General features: G+C 48.4%; 1 protein-coding gene across 2 annotated transcripts in view; it reads left to right on the forward strand.

Moving 5' to 3' along the window:
- Positions 1-14634, forward strand: part of LOC119186509 (uncharacterized) — an 80715-nt gene that overhangs the window by 36683 nt on the left and 29398 nt on the right. Inside the window, exon 1 of one of the 2 annotated variants that reach the window (XM_075893290.1) lies at positions 13087-13213. The exons of the other annotated variant lie outside the window; for it this stretch is intronic. Coding sequence (XP_075749405.1) covers positions 13209-13213 — 5 coding nt within the window. The 5' untranslated portion in view covers positions 13087-13208. Of the gene's footprint in view, positions 1-13086; positions 13214-14634 lie in introns of those variants that run through there. 2 annotated transcript variants of the gene reach the window in all.

A 14634-nucleotide genomic window follows, 5' to 3' on the forward strand; every position in this document is an offset into this window, starting at 1 on the left:
AATCCCGGCTGCGGCGGCTGCATTTCCGATGGAGGCGGAAATGTCGTAGGCCCGTGTGCTCAGTGGAAATTTGGACCACCGTGTGCCCGGTGGTCCAAATTTCCGGAGCCCTCCACTACGGCGTCTCTCATAATCATATGGTGGTTTTGGGACGTTAAACTCCACATATCAATCAAAAAACGCGCGGCTCACTTGGCGAAGCAAGACAACCTGCCATTCGGCATCCTTATTATGTCGCCTGAAAACTATGATCATACCAACGCGTAGAGCACAAAGTAAACTGTTCCTGGTATAGTGCCTTGACTGTATTATGGTGCACTCGAGCGACGTATATTGGGATTTGTCATTACGATCGGACCTTTTTCTCACCCTTGCCATACGAAGGAGACAGCCAACTCAACGCCCATGATGTGAAAGTTAAACCTCAGGAGCGATAGTCTTGCTTCGGGTGGAGAATAAACAGCGACGTCAGCAGGTTGCTGTACTGTACATTAGTCATCGTTATGGTTCTAAACACATCGAGCTCGTTCGTGCGAAACACAGCATACTGTTGCGCAAGACGGACCGATCCCGCCGAAGCCACCACTGTTGCGAAAGACGGGGACGCCAACACGGCCCCGAAGGCGCCACTGCTTCCAACTCCGCCGAGAAGGTCACCAGCCGTTTGGTAGCGTATGTTTATCAGCTCGTGACTGCTTCTGCGCAGAGCTGATAAGACGAGCGGACGAGACGACGGTGAGTTAAACAAGGTTTATGTACAGCATATACACAGAGGCATTACAAATTCGGCACTGGGGCCGACAGAGACTCGAAGAGCCGAGCTCTCCTCTCTAATACATAGGTCAACTTTTCGCCTAAGACCGCCGACTCACACACATGTCGGCTCTCCGACATGGGGACTCCTCTCTCGTAGGACCGCCGATCGCGACGCACCGCAGGGCTTCTTTTATAGGCACCGGGTCCAACCACAAATGTCCAATCAGAAGCGCCGCTGGTCGTCAGGGCAGATTCCTCCAATGGGGTCGCCGCGCAATGCGTCAGACCACCAGACACGAGGACGCCGGCTCGCTGTCACGTGCGCCGCTGACTCAATGCACGTGGGCCAGAGAGGCGCCGCGCGTGTTTACTCCGTTGAGTTGTTCGCGTCAGGCGGACTGCGGGCTGGCCTTGACCCAGATTGCCTTTTTCAGAGGCACGGACGTTTGACGAGGACTCGCTGGCATAACAATACGCAGTGGCTCCTGATTCACGCCAACGAGTCAGAACTACAGATCGGCGAGTTCTGTATAGCGAGTGATTTCTTCTCCATTCTTCTATAAGAGTCATATTTATGCATACTAGTTTAGTCCGTCGCGGTGGTGCAGCATTTACGGGGCTCGGCTGCTGATCAGAAGGTCGCGGGTTCGATACCGGCTGCGGCGGTCGCATTTCAATGGAGGCGAAAATGGATAGAGACGATGGTTTACTGTGCAATGTCAGTGCTCGTTAAAGAACAACAGGTGGTCCAAATTTCCGTAGCCATCCACTACGGCGTGATTCATGAGCATATCGTGGTTTTGATACGTGGAATCTCAGATATTACTGTCAAGTACCGAAAATAGCGAAGTGTGGACCTGACAGTTCGTAACAAAACCTGAATTTTCTGCTATCGTAGTTAATAAATCACGTGTGCATTCCGATGCTTCATTTTATCGCATTATTATCTAAAACTTCAGCGACATGTTCAAGTTGACGATGACGATCCCGATCGATTTGTTGTACTCACGATACCACGGTGCATGCGCTCTTCCACAAAGTAAACGTAGCGAAACTACTCTCGATCTCGGAGGCCTTTGTTCAGGCAATGCGGGAATCGTTCCGGCCCCGACAAAAACGGCAGAGGGCAGCACAGAAAAAAAATATTAACAGACGGATTCTCCATCCCTGGGACATGCGTTGCCTCAATATTATACGATAAGCAGGTCGAATTTCGACAAAGCCACATTTCATAGCATTTGTAAGCGCCGCAACTCGTCGGCAAAATTCTTAATGGTGTGCACGGCAAACAGGTGGTAACAGAGCAGAGCAAACGCAAATGCACTGCAAACATGTGTGTAACTGAGCACGACACATATATCGACAAGCGCTTGCCTGTTTTATTTGTAATGTCACTTAGGGTTGACATAATGCTTAGGCCTATTTATGGACGCGCCCCTAAGCCTTCAAATATGGCTATGCGCTTGTGCTTGCCGACCTGGCTATGCGCATGTCCTTGCAAGCTTCATAACGCTGGCTAGAGAAAAATCCACATCGACTCAGAAGATCGCAGAATGTCGAACGAAATACTAATCCCACTCTTCACCAGGACTCTTTTTTTCCCCTCGTTCTCGTGTTCGAAACTTTCTCCTCTCGCAACAAGCTGTTATTGATGCTGTTCCGAAAGACGTAGCGCCACAGCAAATGTCTACATCGGTCATGCGCCAATGGTGCATCGCAGACGCCGTGCTGCCATTGGCTGGCCTAATCTGTCATCTTTTGCGCCAGTCTGCCGCCCGCCTGCTCCGGCGAAATCAAGCACATCGCTACATAAAATTAAACGCAGGGTCAGGTGTTCGATGACCTCTCCGCTGCACGCGCCTGGCACGCGTTGCCTTTGTCGCAACGGCCCTGCGCACCTCGGCTGTCGTGTGCCGCGCCGAGGTTTGAGAGAAAGGGGGAGCGAGAAAATCAACGACCAAAAAAACAACGTCGTGGCGGCGAAGGCAGTAGCCGACGGCTGCGTAACTGCCCCCGCGACCCCTCGCTCAGCAGGCACGCGCACTTCTCCGCAGACATCTGTCGTCTCGCCTCACCTGCTCCTGAAACCGTTCCTTAAGCGTGGCTACTTCGCCCCCCCCCCCCCCCCACCCCCCATCCCCACTTTTCTTCTTACTATTTCATGCCAAACTCCTCTCTTCGGGTAGTTGTTATTTCGGGCACCCTGCCTCTCGTTTCAATTTTGCGTCTTCGGTTCGGCGCCCCTCTCGCAGTTTTTTTTCCCTCTGCCACCCCCCGATAAAAGTTCTGGCCTCGCCGCGCGCACCACGCTAGGTGGCGCGTGCGAGTTTTGGAATAATGCGAACGAGGCACCACGGGTCCCTTTAAAGATGGCCCTGCCGACTTTCTCAATGCGACCGAGTGAAAGGGGAAGGTGAGATGAAAGCGCACACCTTCCCATGTAAACAGCGGACGACCCGAGTCGGGTGGCGCCGCCTCACCACAGACGGCGCAAAAGCAGCCGGCGACGCGTGCCACACTCGCGTGCCGTGCGGGAACCTCCTCTTCCTCCTCGCCCGGTCTGAAGCGACGCGCAGAAAACGACCGCGATCCACTGTTGCCAGGTGCCAGCGCGTTCTAACAGCAGGGGGACTTTCAGTCTGGGTCGAACGGGAGCTTCTTTACTTGACCTCGGTGGTACGACGATAGTTATAGCGCGAGAACAAAACGACGACACAGAGACAAGAAGGACACGAAAGACACGCACGCTCTTCTCCTTCCTGTCTGTGTGTCGTCGTTTTGTTCTCGCGCTGTAACTATCGTCGTACCATACCAACTAGCCCAAGCTGCCACACTCGGTGGTACAACCATGTTTTCTTGCTATCGTTTCCATCTGAGGTTTTTCTTCCCCTTCCATACTGCAGAGTATAGCCTACCGGACTTATCCCCGATTAACCTCCCTGCCTCTCCTTTATCCTCCTCTTCTTCCTCCTCGCATCATAAGCTTTCCTCGCGTGATGGCCGGGTGCACCGCGGCTATAATTTTGTAGCATTTGCTACGAACGTCCTTTCGCAAATGCACTCAACTCGGACCCCTCGGCGAAAATGTTCTTACGCGTGTCTTGTTCCTGCTTGATAAGGACGTGCATGTGCTTCTCTAGGCAGTCGAGACACGTTTGACCGGTTCAGATGAGACGATCTGAAAGCATTTTTCTTTGCAATATGAAAATTATGATGAACGCACATTATTTGATGCCGTTATGTGAACTTGGACTCGAAATTTCGATAACTGTCGAAAAATATGACAACACGAAACAGTGGGACAAGAAAACCTGGATGCATTACGCCAGGGACCATGCAAGTGCTCTCAATCAACAGTGAATTTTACCACCTAGTATTCTCTGCGATCCACTGTTTTCTCCCTGTGGAATGCATGTTACAGCTACAGTGATCGCTGAGGGCTTTAAGGGATGCAATAAATTAACTAAACGTTCTTATGTGATGTGTGGCCCGCATGTAATGAAAGTTTATGCCGAATGCCGCACCTCTTTTTGAACTTTTGATCATATGCCATATGAATTAGTATAAAATTCCGTTCAGACATTCATAAATGCCAATGATCTGGTTGCGTTTCACAAGATGAATTTTGCGACTGCCATATATAACAGCGAAATGTATAGTCTCGTGAGTTGGTGTACATATATTTCATTTGTGAGGTTGAACGTCCAAAACTGGCCCAGGATGAGACAGACGCCGTAGTGGAGGATAATATAAACCAGTACACGGGCCTCTACATTTCTGCTCCATCGAAATTCGACCGCCGTGGCCGGTATAGAACCGATGTATATTCATATGTTACACGAACAGCGCGACAAAAAACTGAATGCAAAGTGTAATACATGCGCTAAGCTGTGTTTTTGCTCTTTTTCAGGAAGTTCAATTTCAGAGAGTTGATCTCCCAATCACTTGTTTGCTTGTTTCCGTTGCATTCTCGCCATCACGTGCACCGCTCAGACTAGTTATGGTGCGCAACAAATACACGTGCAAACATCGAGAAAACGGGTTATTCACGGAACAACGAACATGGGGGACTTGAATAAGGGACGTGGTATAATTTCATCAAACGAAGTGAACTTGACCGATTCCGGTGGTGTGCATAGAGCCGCTGGACGTTACGACCACATCTATACTTCTGAGGATACGAGTAAGTACTTGCGACATTTGTGTGCTTCGGACGTGTTGGTTACCAAAACGTAGACGCACAACTACACGGGTAGACTGTAAGACACCGGCAGTATCGGGCAGCAACGTCGACTACACTGGCGTTTAAAGGGTAAGTTATGATGTGACGCAACGTCAGCACTCTCTCAAGGGCACAGATGTCAGTATTACCAAAACAAAGTGCGCTTTACACTGTGATGACGTGAATATCATACGTAATTTAGTTTGCGTATACTGCTTCGGGGTCTAGACAGTTATGAAGTCGGAGCCAACAACGAAACCGCAATAGACGTTAGGCCGACATGACGCCAGGCTAACCGCGCCTGTGGCAACATCATCACCAACCGTCTCATCGGAATACATTTGCCATGCTTATTGCGCGGTTATAAGCTTACGTGTACCTCGAACCACTACCACTATTGACGTTTCACGAACATTAGGGACTATTTGAAATGCAGTTCCGAGACTATAGGCGTGGCTCTGTGGTAGAATACTTTAATGCCACGCAGAATGCTTAGGTTCGATTCCTGCTGGGATACTGATTTTTATTTCTTGCTGCTAGTCTGGTTGTCATTGTCGATGTCGGTTTTTCTCGGCGCTCTCACTTTAAATTGACACGGTCTGTTCTGCCGTTCGTGTGTACATAAACTGTCAATCGCAATGTGGCGCATACCCGCGTACTGCGGCCCGTAGTATGCGGGTATGTGTCACACGTGCCTGGAGGACAGGGTTTGTAGTCGTATACGTGACAGGATTTTCTCTTTACCTATATATGCCGTTAACGAATTCATATTCGTCAAGCTAAGTTACTCTCCCATGCCATTTGTGGCCTACATTACGTCGACGAGGCGACATCGAGAGCGCCCATCGGTTGATAGTTAGAGAAAAACGCTCATATCTGCCTTACGTTGCGACTTAAGTGGCAGGAAGGTTATCATTTCAAGCAGGAATAACAGCACGCAAGGCAGCTTCATTCAGAAGTTGAGCTTTAGCAAAATACAGGGCCCAGTGACTAAGTACTGCGCACTGTTCAAGGGGCGTAGCCAAGATGTCTACCCAGCACGACGGCGGATATCACGCACGGAACCGCCGCACGCGCCTCATCCGGAAATGTCCCGCATCGCGGCTGCCAAGAAAGTTTACCCATTCGCTCTGCTTTCATTCCCCTAAAAACAACTCTCGGCCCGAAGGGAAACACTGCGGTGAAATAAAAAGGGACGTCTGGGGTCAGGCCATGGGAAGAGCGGTGGAGAAGGAGGGGACCAGCATATCCAGTACGGGCGCTGCGGGAAAGGAAAAGGGAACAAGGGATCGGAGAAGAGTTCCGAAAGAGCGTTCCGGCAGAGGGCAATGACGTCAGAGAAGCGCTATTTTTAGCCTCCGCCGAAGCCAAAGTTGGCTCGCGGCCCATTTCTTCTTGTTGCCACTGGTGACGTCCCCTCTTGGTGGTTTTGTTGGCTGGGCGTTTTTGTTGGGCATTGCGCTGACGGTGGGCGCGTGCAGGCAGGCCACTTTTCCTTGCGGGACGTCATGCATTCGGGACGTTTTCTTTTTTCCGCCCAGCAGTAGTGGCCGCGCTGTCACTGTGTGTGTGCTTCGATTGATTAGGCTTTCGGAGATAGCAACATCGAAGGTGCGCGCTTGTGCAAAGAGCGAAGAGAAGGAACAGTCAGAGCCTGTATAGCAGTGCTCGCTAGGTGAATTTGTCGATTTCCTGTTATAATATTATTCACCAACGTGTAGCTCCACAGTTAACCTCAAGAGAGAGAACATCTCGTTTTTTTTTAACAGCGCTGGTTAGGTGCACACATACCCGAGCTATATAGCACGCAGTGTGTGCCTCGCCTGACCTGGTGCGCATCTGGGATGAAACGATGACCACGTAGATATAGTACAGGTAGCGTGAAGTGCGTGCCATGCATGGTGCAATCGATGAAGCAGGCATCAACCATCGAGAACATTCCGTGAGCTTTATGACATTGCACAAAATAAGAACGGATGACGAATTTGCGCACACCGTCGAAAACATCGACGCCACCAGTGCATTTTCTATATCACATAAGTATGACCCAGGACCAAGTCCAGAATCGCAGTGGTGCATGCTTGCGTCTCACACATCAGGAATGGGCACTCCGTGTATTCGGTTGGTCGCACGACCTCCTCCGTCTGCGGACTATTCGTTGTTTGCACTTAGCATGGAGCACGCACACCTCGATGTTATGACTCAGTGATCTCGTCCGCATCGCGTCCTTGACCCGGACGCTACCCAAGCGCGTCGCACCTGCACTACGTATAGTCGCGGTGCAAAAAAACACCGTAACTCAGCGCACGTTTTTGTTTGTTCGTGTTTTGGTGCAGGCGCGACGCAGCGGTAGAGCCAAAGATCGCTACAACTGTTTGGATATGCAGCTATACACAACCTGCTACAACGTTTGGCGTCGTTTCGATCTGTGTTTCGGTGGTGACGCTTTGATTTGAGTGAAATGAAAAAAAAAAGTGTACACCGACTTGTGTGCACCATAAGTAACCCCAAACTTCCTAAATTGATCTAACGTACGCCACTATACGGAGTGACTCATAGTTTGTGATTTTGGCACGTTAAACATTATAATTTCTTTTTCTTTTTCAATTTATGATGAGCATCATGCGTATGACACATGTTAGGATGCTCAGAGGAATTATATCAAGCTGGATATATATTTGTTTAGAATTGGCCATTTTACACGCCAACGATTAACATTGCCCCCGCCTTAAAATAAGGCGATGACATCGACTCGTCGAAACTCCAATCACAGTGTAGTTGATAGCACAGTCTGCACATCTCGTGTGGAGTATTACATCATACTGCAACGGAGTTTCTCAGTTTGTCATACATCATGCTGCAACGGATAAATTGCAACTGCAGAGTACATCATGTCGCAATGAAGTTTGACAAACCGACAACTACATTTCTCGAAGATAAACATCTCTGACGGGCTCGGTGAGTTGTTTCCGCGCGTTCGGAGGCTTTGCACTCTTTCCCGGTATAATAGACGTTTGCTCGCTAGCGTGCTGTCCCGGTGGAAAGCGCATGCCAGGTTCGAAAGGACCAGGTGGAACGCTGCGGCAAAGCGTTGCCCTTCGCTGTTGCTGGTCGCGTGCGTCGCCCGCACATGTCTGGTTGCGAAGAGGACCAAATACATACGTGAGCGAACAGCGCCTGTCCTGACGCAGTGCAATTATCCGCACAGAAGGCGTAACCAGGAACTTGGGAGGGGCGTGGAGGCCGTCACAGAAGCGTACGTTCGAAAACTTCGCATTAAGGATGCGTGCTTCGCGATTTTCCTGCTTGTTTCACTTTCTTATGTTGTGCAACGATGGTGAGTGTATGTGCGTGCGTGTGAGTGAGTGAGAGGCGGTGTTCTTCTCGGGCAATTTTACTCGTGTTTTTAAGCGTTCCTATAGACAAGAACGTTTTAGATCCTAAATACTGTGCGTTTGATGAAGATGCTTTCTTAACATATGTAAATACCCACGATCCTGTATGAAATATTGATGTAATTGATATGTGGGGTTTAACGTCTCAAAGCCACCATTGATTATGAGAGACGCCGTAGTGGAGAGCTCCGGAAATTTTGACCACCTGGGCTTCTTTAACGTGCACCCCCTGTGTGAAATATTAAACACCGGCGTGAACACATTCGTTTTAATGCGTGACGGTCGTATATACACGGACGGCGCTTGCTTGCGTATTCGAGCTTTAGGAGCGAAGCTCCTTATAGGGCGTGGGTCGGTCGCTCCTCCATATGCATGGAGTAATACGTAGCCACCGATAACACATACCCGCTAGAGCGGGTATGTGCCACATGGGATGCGAGATGGGAGATTGCTACTTGGAGTGCTCACTAGATAGACAGGCGCGCGGACGGACGCACAGCCAGACTAGCAGACGGATGGGTGGACGCGTGGACGTACGGACGGATGGATGCATGTACGGACGGATGGACGCATCAACGGACGGACAGACGAATGGACGAACTCACGGAAAGACGCGCGTATAGACGGACGGACGCATGTATGGACGCATTGATGGTCGCGCGGACGGACGGAAGCAAGAATGAACGGACGGACGGAAGCACGGTCGGGCTGACGGACGCTTCGCTCCACTCATCATTCACTCTGTGGATATGCTGTCATTTTAAATGCGAAGCATTTCTTAGTGAACTTCCGCGACTTTGAGCGTATCTATCTATCTATCTATCTATCTATCTATCTATCTATCTATCTATCTATCTATCTATCTATCTATCTATCTATCTATCTATCTATCTATCTATCTATCTATCTATCTATCTATCTATCTATCTATCTATCTATCTATCTATCTGTCTGTCTGTCTGTCTGTCTGTCTGTCTGTCTGTCTGTCTGTCTGTCTGTCTGTCTGTCTGTCTGTCTGTCTGTCTGTCTGTCTGTCTATCTATCTATCTATCTATCTATCTATCTATCTATCTATCTATCTATCTATCTATCTGTCTGTCTGTCTGTCTGTCTGTCTGTCTGTCTGTCTGTCTGTCTGTCTGTCTGTCTGTCTGTCTGTCTATCTATCTATCTATCTATCTATCTATCTATCTATCTATCTATCTATCTATCTATCTATCTATCTATCACTTTAAAGTCAGCAGAACGTTACGAGGTGGAGGTAAATGATGCCGTACATGACTTCCGTGTCATGATTATCATGTTTGGATGTGTCGTTTACCTTCGTCATGTATTCACGTCACGAGATACCAAATTTAGTATATATGTGGAGCTAGCGAAACGGCCGCGAGCACGCTATGAGCGTGGTATGTTGTCATGTGCATGACACGCATCTCATGATTATGATGTTTGCGCCAGTCACATACCTTCGTCATTCATTGACGTCACGGAATACCAAATTTGGCATATGTGAATCTAGTGAAACGTCCGCGAGCGCATCATGAGTGTGGCATGTAGTCATGTTGTTACATGACACGCATGTCGTCATTATCAGGTTTGGATGTGTCATTTGCTCATGTCGTCCGTTCCCGTCGCGTAATGCCGAGTTTGGTACATGTGAAGCTAGCGAAACGGCCGTGAGCGCATCATGAGTGTAGCATGTTGGCATGTTGTTACATGACACGCATATCATGTTTATCATGTTTGCACTAGTATCATACCTTCGTCATCCATTTACGTGCCGTAATACCAAATTTGGTATATGTGACGCTAGCGAAACGGCCGCGAATGCATCATGAGCGTGGCATGTAGTCATGTTGTTACATGACACGCATCTCATGATTTTCTTGTTAAGGTCCACCGCTTGTGTTCGCCATGCAAATATGTCATACCATACCAGTTCTGCAACATGTCATGTGAACGAAACCACCGCAAGAGCTGCAGGACCATGAAATGTAAATCATGACATTCATGACATACATGTCACAATTTTCATGTTATGACTAGTCAAATATGTTTTTCATAGTCATGTTATGCCATATAAGTTTGGTATCGATACCATTATCGAAACGGCCAGGAGAGCTAAAAGTCGTAGGCGGCTAGATAGATAGATAGATAGATAGATAGATAGATAGATAGATAGATAGATAGATAGATAGATAGATAGATAGATAGATAGATAGATAGATAGATAGATATCATTGAAACCAAGGGCTGTTGTCGAAATCCACGTTTCTGTAATTTTGCGACTCATTGCTCGAGCGACACGGTTGACATTGCCGTCAGTACGTGTTAGGGCGTCGCCTCAGTTGCATGGAAACATTCGATATAGAAGTGGCGTTCTCCACAATGATGCAACTTATCTAACTGGGGCCAGCAGCCGATGGAACCGACACCAAATCCGGCTCGCTACCGAACGGTGGTGGTCCGTTGCTCCTTGTCGCTGTTGCGCGTTCGGCAGCGGAGGAGGCCGGTCCGCTCTCCTTGGGCTCTCTTTCTGTCTGCCATTTTCATACGCCGTTCGCCAGCCGTCGCCGCGCTGGAGCCGGAGACCACCTGTTGGGGCCGAGGTTGCGGCGCCGGCTATATGTCGCCGTTACAGGGGCAAGACGAAGAAAGAGAGAGAGAGAGAGAGAGGGGGGGGGGGGCGGCAATGGAGGAAGCAGTCCTTGCGGCGCCGTTAGAAAAGACTCCTGCGCCGCCCTGAACGAGGCCGGCGGGTCACGGGGGGGCTCCGGCAAGCATCCACATTGACGGCCCGACATTTTCGCAGTTTTCGAGGTTGTCCGATAAACACCCCGAGACAGAATAGCTGAGTGCGGTCACCTTCTCATCCTTCGTCGCGGTAATCGGCCTCTTTGGATGTAATAAACATGTGCACCAGGATATTTTGCCTGACTCGATCACTTGCTTGCGTATTTCACTGGGCCATTAAATGACTTGAAAAGAAAGCTGACAGAGGGTCGGCGAAATCGATTGTATAGGTGACATCCACATGATTATAATGTAAGACACGCAGGCCACAGTGACCATATAGCTAACTGACATTTTGTTCGTGTTCTTTGCGCAAAAAATATGTCGGATCACATAGGTAAAAAGTGTGTGCCATGACTCATGATGTATACGAGCAAACAGAGTGCTGGCAGTGGAAGATGAGCACACACTAACGTGTCACCGTCACGGCTGATGAGCAGCCTATAAAGTTTCTGAACTTTCACGAACAACATGGGCACCGAAACAACCGGCTGCTACCAAACAGAAGCGTGCTATTGATGTTACTACAGATGCACCTTGAGTTGGGCGAGCGAGGGTTCATACTCAGAGAAATGCAGCACGCTGCATTTCTCCGAGGTATTCCGTCACACTCGACATATGTACATCAAGCGAGAAGCGGATGTTTTTTTTACAAGCTTCAACAATTATTAGTAACTAGCGTGTAATTCAATAACTATTGATTCTCATGTTCGACATGTTAAATAATTTTGTCAATTAATTATTGTTAAATAAGTCAATTTATTCTTCATTTACTCTCCCGTTCAGAAAATCTATGCAATGACCGCAGCTGTCTTTTGGAACTTGCATATACACGAAAATTCACGCACAGTTTGCGAGTAGCCACGATAGGAATGCATTGGCTGAAGATAACAGAGTGAATAATAAACACTCATTCGAGAAATGGTTGGCGGTGTATTTCACAAGGAATGAGCGAAATCAATAAAGGAACCTCCAGCTTGCTGCACTAATACACGCTATGACAACCGTGTTCTCATGGATTTTACTTATATAGGGCGAGATATTTGCTCCCGATAGCTATACCGAAAGTTCGAACTGTCGCCACCATCCTTTCAGAAAGATGATGTTCGTTGGTATATGCACGGCAATGTCATCCCTTCGTGAAACGTCACTTAGAACGTTTTTGGCGGCAATACGTGAACACAATCGACAAATCCTCGACTTCACGATTGTACTGAATGGTCCGCACTTCTTTTATACTGTGAGTATAGACGACAGCCAACTTTCGAGTATAGACGACAGCCATCTTTGCGTCGATAGTGCACGTCGAACATATCAGTTTCAAAAATGTGTGACACACCTTGGTCTGATTTCTTTCAAGACAAGTTACCCCGGATCAATTTCCGTACATTTGCTGAAGAATCGAACTGCAACGCCTAAAGCGACGTGCAAGTTTGGACAATGCACTACATTAGAGAAGCGGCACGCCAGTATAATTTTAATTTTGGCATAGAGACGTTTTTGTCCTCACGACCGCGTCACAACTCACGTTCGAGCCCAGAGTATATTACACCCCCGTTAGCTGCGTTTGCGTCACTCCTACGCTACCTGGGTCTTTGACTCGAACGTATACGTAGACCCTCCCTTTCTTCCCACATATATGCACAACAAGCACAAATACGCGGCATTGTACGCCACAAACTTCGTGCGTATAGCATTCCCGCGACGCGTGGCGTCACGTAACACGTCACTCGCGCTCAAAAAACGCGGGAGCGCCCGTCGGCCAACAACTGGCAGCGCGGCATACTCCGCATAAAGGAACCCGGGTCGAGGCACACGGGCTTCCACGCGCGCCCGTTTGCGTGACGTCAACTGACGTCAGAGACCGCCGCTGGGCTCGTCACGTTTCCCGAGAATAGCAGCCGTTTTTCAAGCCTCTTTATGGCCGACACACGGGCTGCTGAAAAAAAGGGGACCGCAAGCGATGCCTCGGTGCTCGAGTTTTCGATCGGTTAGCGCTTCCGTCGGCACGGCATGTCGGCTTCCTCGTCCGGCCATGCAATATGTGGTAAGTGCAGTGCGGTCGGTGGCCGAGATTCTGCTCTCCGCGGTGGCGGGTTAATCGCGGAGGCCTGCGACGACTTGATCTATATATAGAGCGTTTTCTCGATTATACGGACCCATTCGAAAGACGACCACACAGCACGGATGCGTTGTAGTGCAGACGTAGTGCTTAGAGGTTGTTTCTGTAAATATCTCGTGCAATGGTTCGCCAGTTCGGGCGAGCGACGGTGCAGTTAAGCGAAGTCCATGTGCGTGTGCAGCATGGCACGCGTCGTGACGCATTCTCTGACGATGCGATGATCCACGGAGAACAGCTTTCGAAATAACTTGTGTATTACAAAGCTGCTTCGAAAGATACATTCTATACACGGGCCGTGTTATCATCGTATTCGCTGTGTGTCTCGAATTTCAACACAATGTTAGCGAACTTTTCCGAGTTTTATTAGGCGGGTCTAGCAGCTTCGCTTGCTTTCAATATACATGTAAACCGCCTAAGCCCCCTAGCCCCTACAGACACACTTTCCGCGATCGGCCTCGCGTTCTCTCGTTTGCGATTCCCTCAATAGATCGCTGATTCTGGGAAGTTTCTTGCAAGGGCTGCATATACACAAACGTCAATACGTAACACTATGCAACAGTTGCCCAGTGGTTCGAATAAACTTCCTCCAGCAGTTAACTTCCTAACTTTGATTCTGTCGTAATGCACGAAAGCTATTTTAAATAAGAACATTCTGGGCAGGCGTCAAGTGCCAATTATATTGATCGTGCTTTATCTATAATTGATAAAACTATAACTTTGTACATGTACATCATGTTATCTTGATTTCGGTACTTGTGGCAGGATTCTTATAGCTTCCTCTCATATTTTTCTTTTACATATTGATATCTCCAAAGCTTTGCTTTCACATGTAATCACTAGAAAAATACAGCGATTATGCTACTGTTACAGGTATTAAATGTATAATAAGTTGACTTTCCTTGACAAGTACATTCATAAGAGCGCCTTTTTGCCTTATTTTTATGGTTTGAGCAGCTGTCATACTGGAAAATAAAGACGTCTTTCTCATAAAAAAAAAAAACGATGAAGCAGAACGAAAACTTCTTGACAGAATTAAAGTGAGCGCGAAAGAACAGACAGTGCTCGCGGAACAAAGGGTGGACAAGACGTCGTGTAATGAACAGCTGAAAGATTGCGCTTTCTCAACGTCCGTCCATAGTCATCCGCGCGATCGAAGTGGCCGTTTTAGAACTGGCCAACTATATATATCAACGTGACACTCAGCAAGGGATTCTAAACTGAAGCAGTGAATCTGTTTAGGCTTTGAAAACTAATGACGCTGATTTCACTATATATTGTAAGCTTTGGAATAGATGAAAAGGAAATCTAGATCGAGCTATCACTTCTAAATTTCGCGCCGAGATCTC

This window comes from Rhipicephalus microplus, chromosome 1 (genome assembly GCF_043290135.1).
Source record: "Rhipicephalus microplus isolate Deutch F79 chromosome 1, USDA_Rmic, whole genome shotgun sequence".
NCBI classification, from domain to species: domain Eukaryota; kingdom Metazoa; phylum Arthropoda; class Arachnida; order Ixodida; family Ixodidae; genus Rhipicephalus; species Rhipicephalus microplus.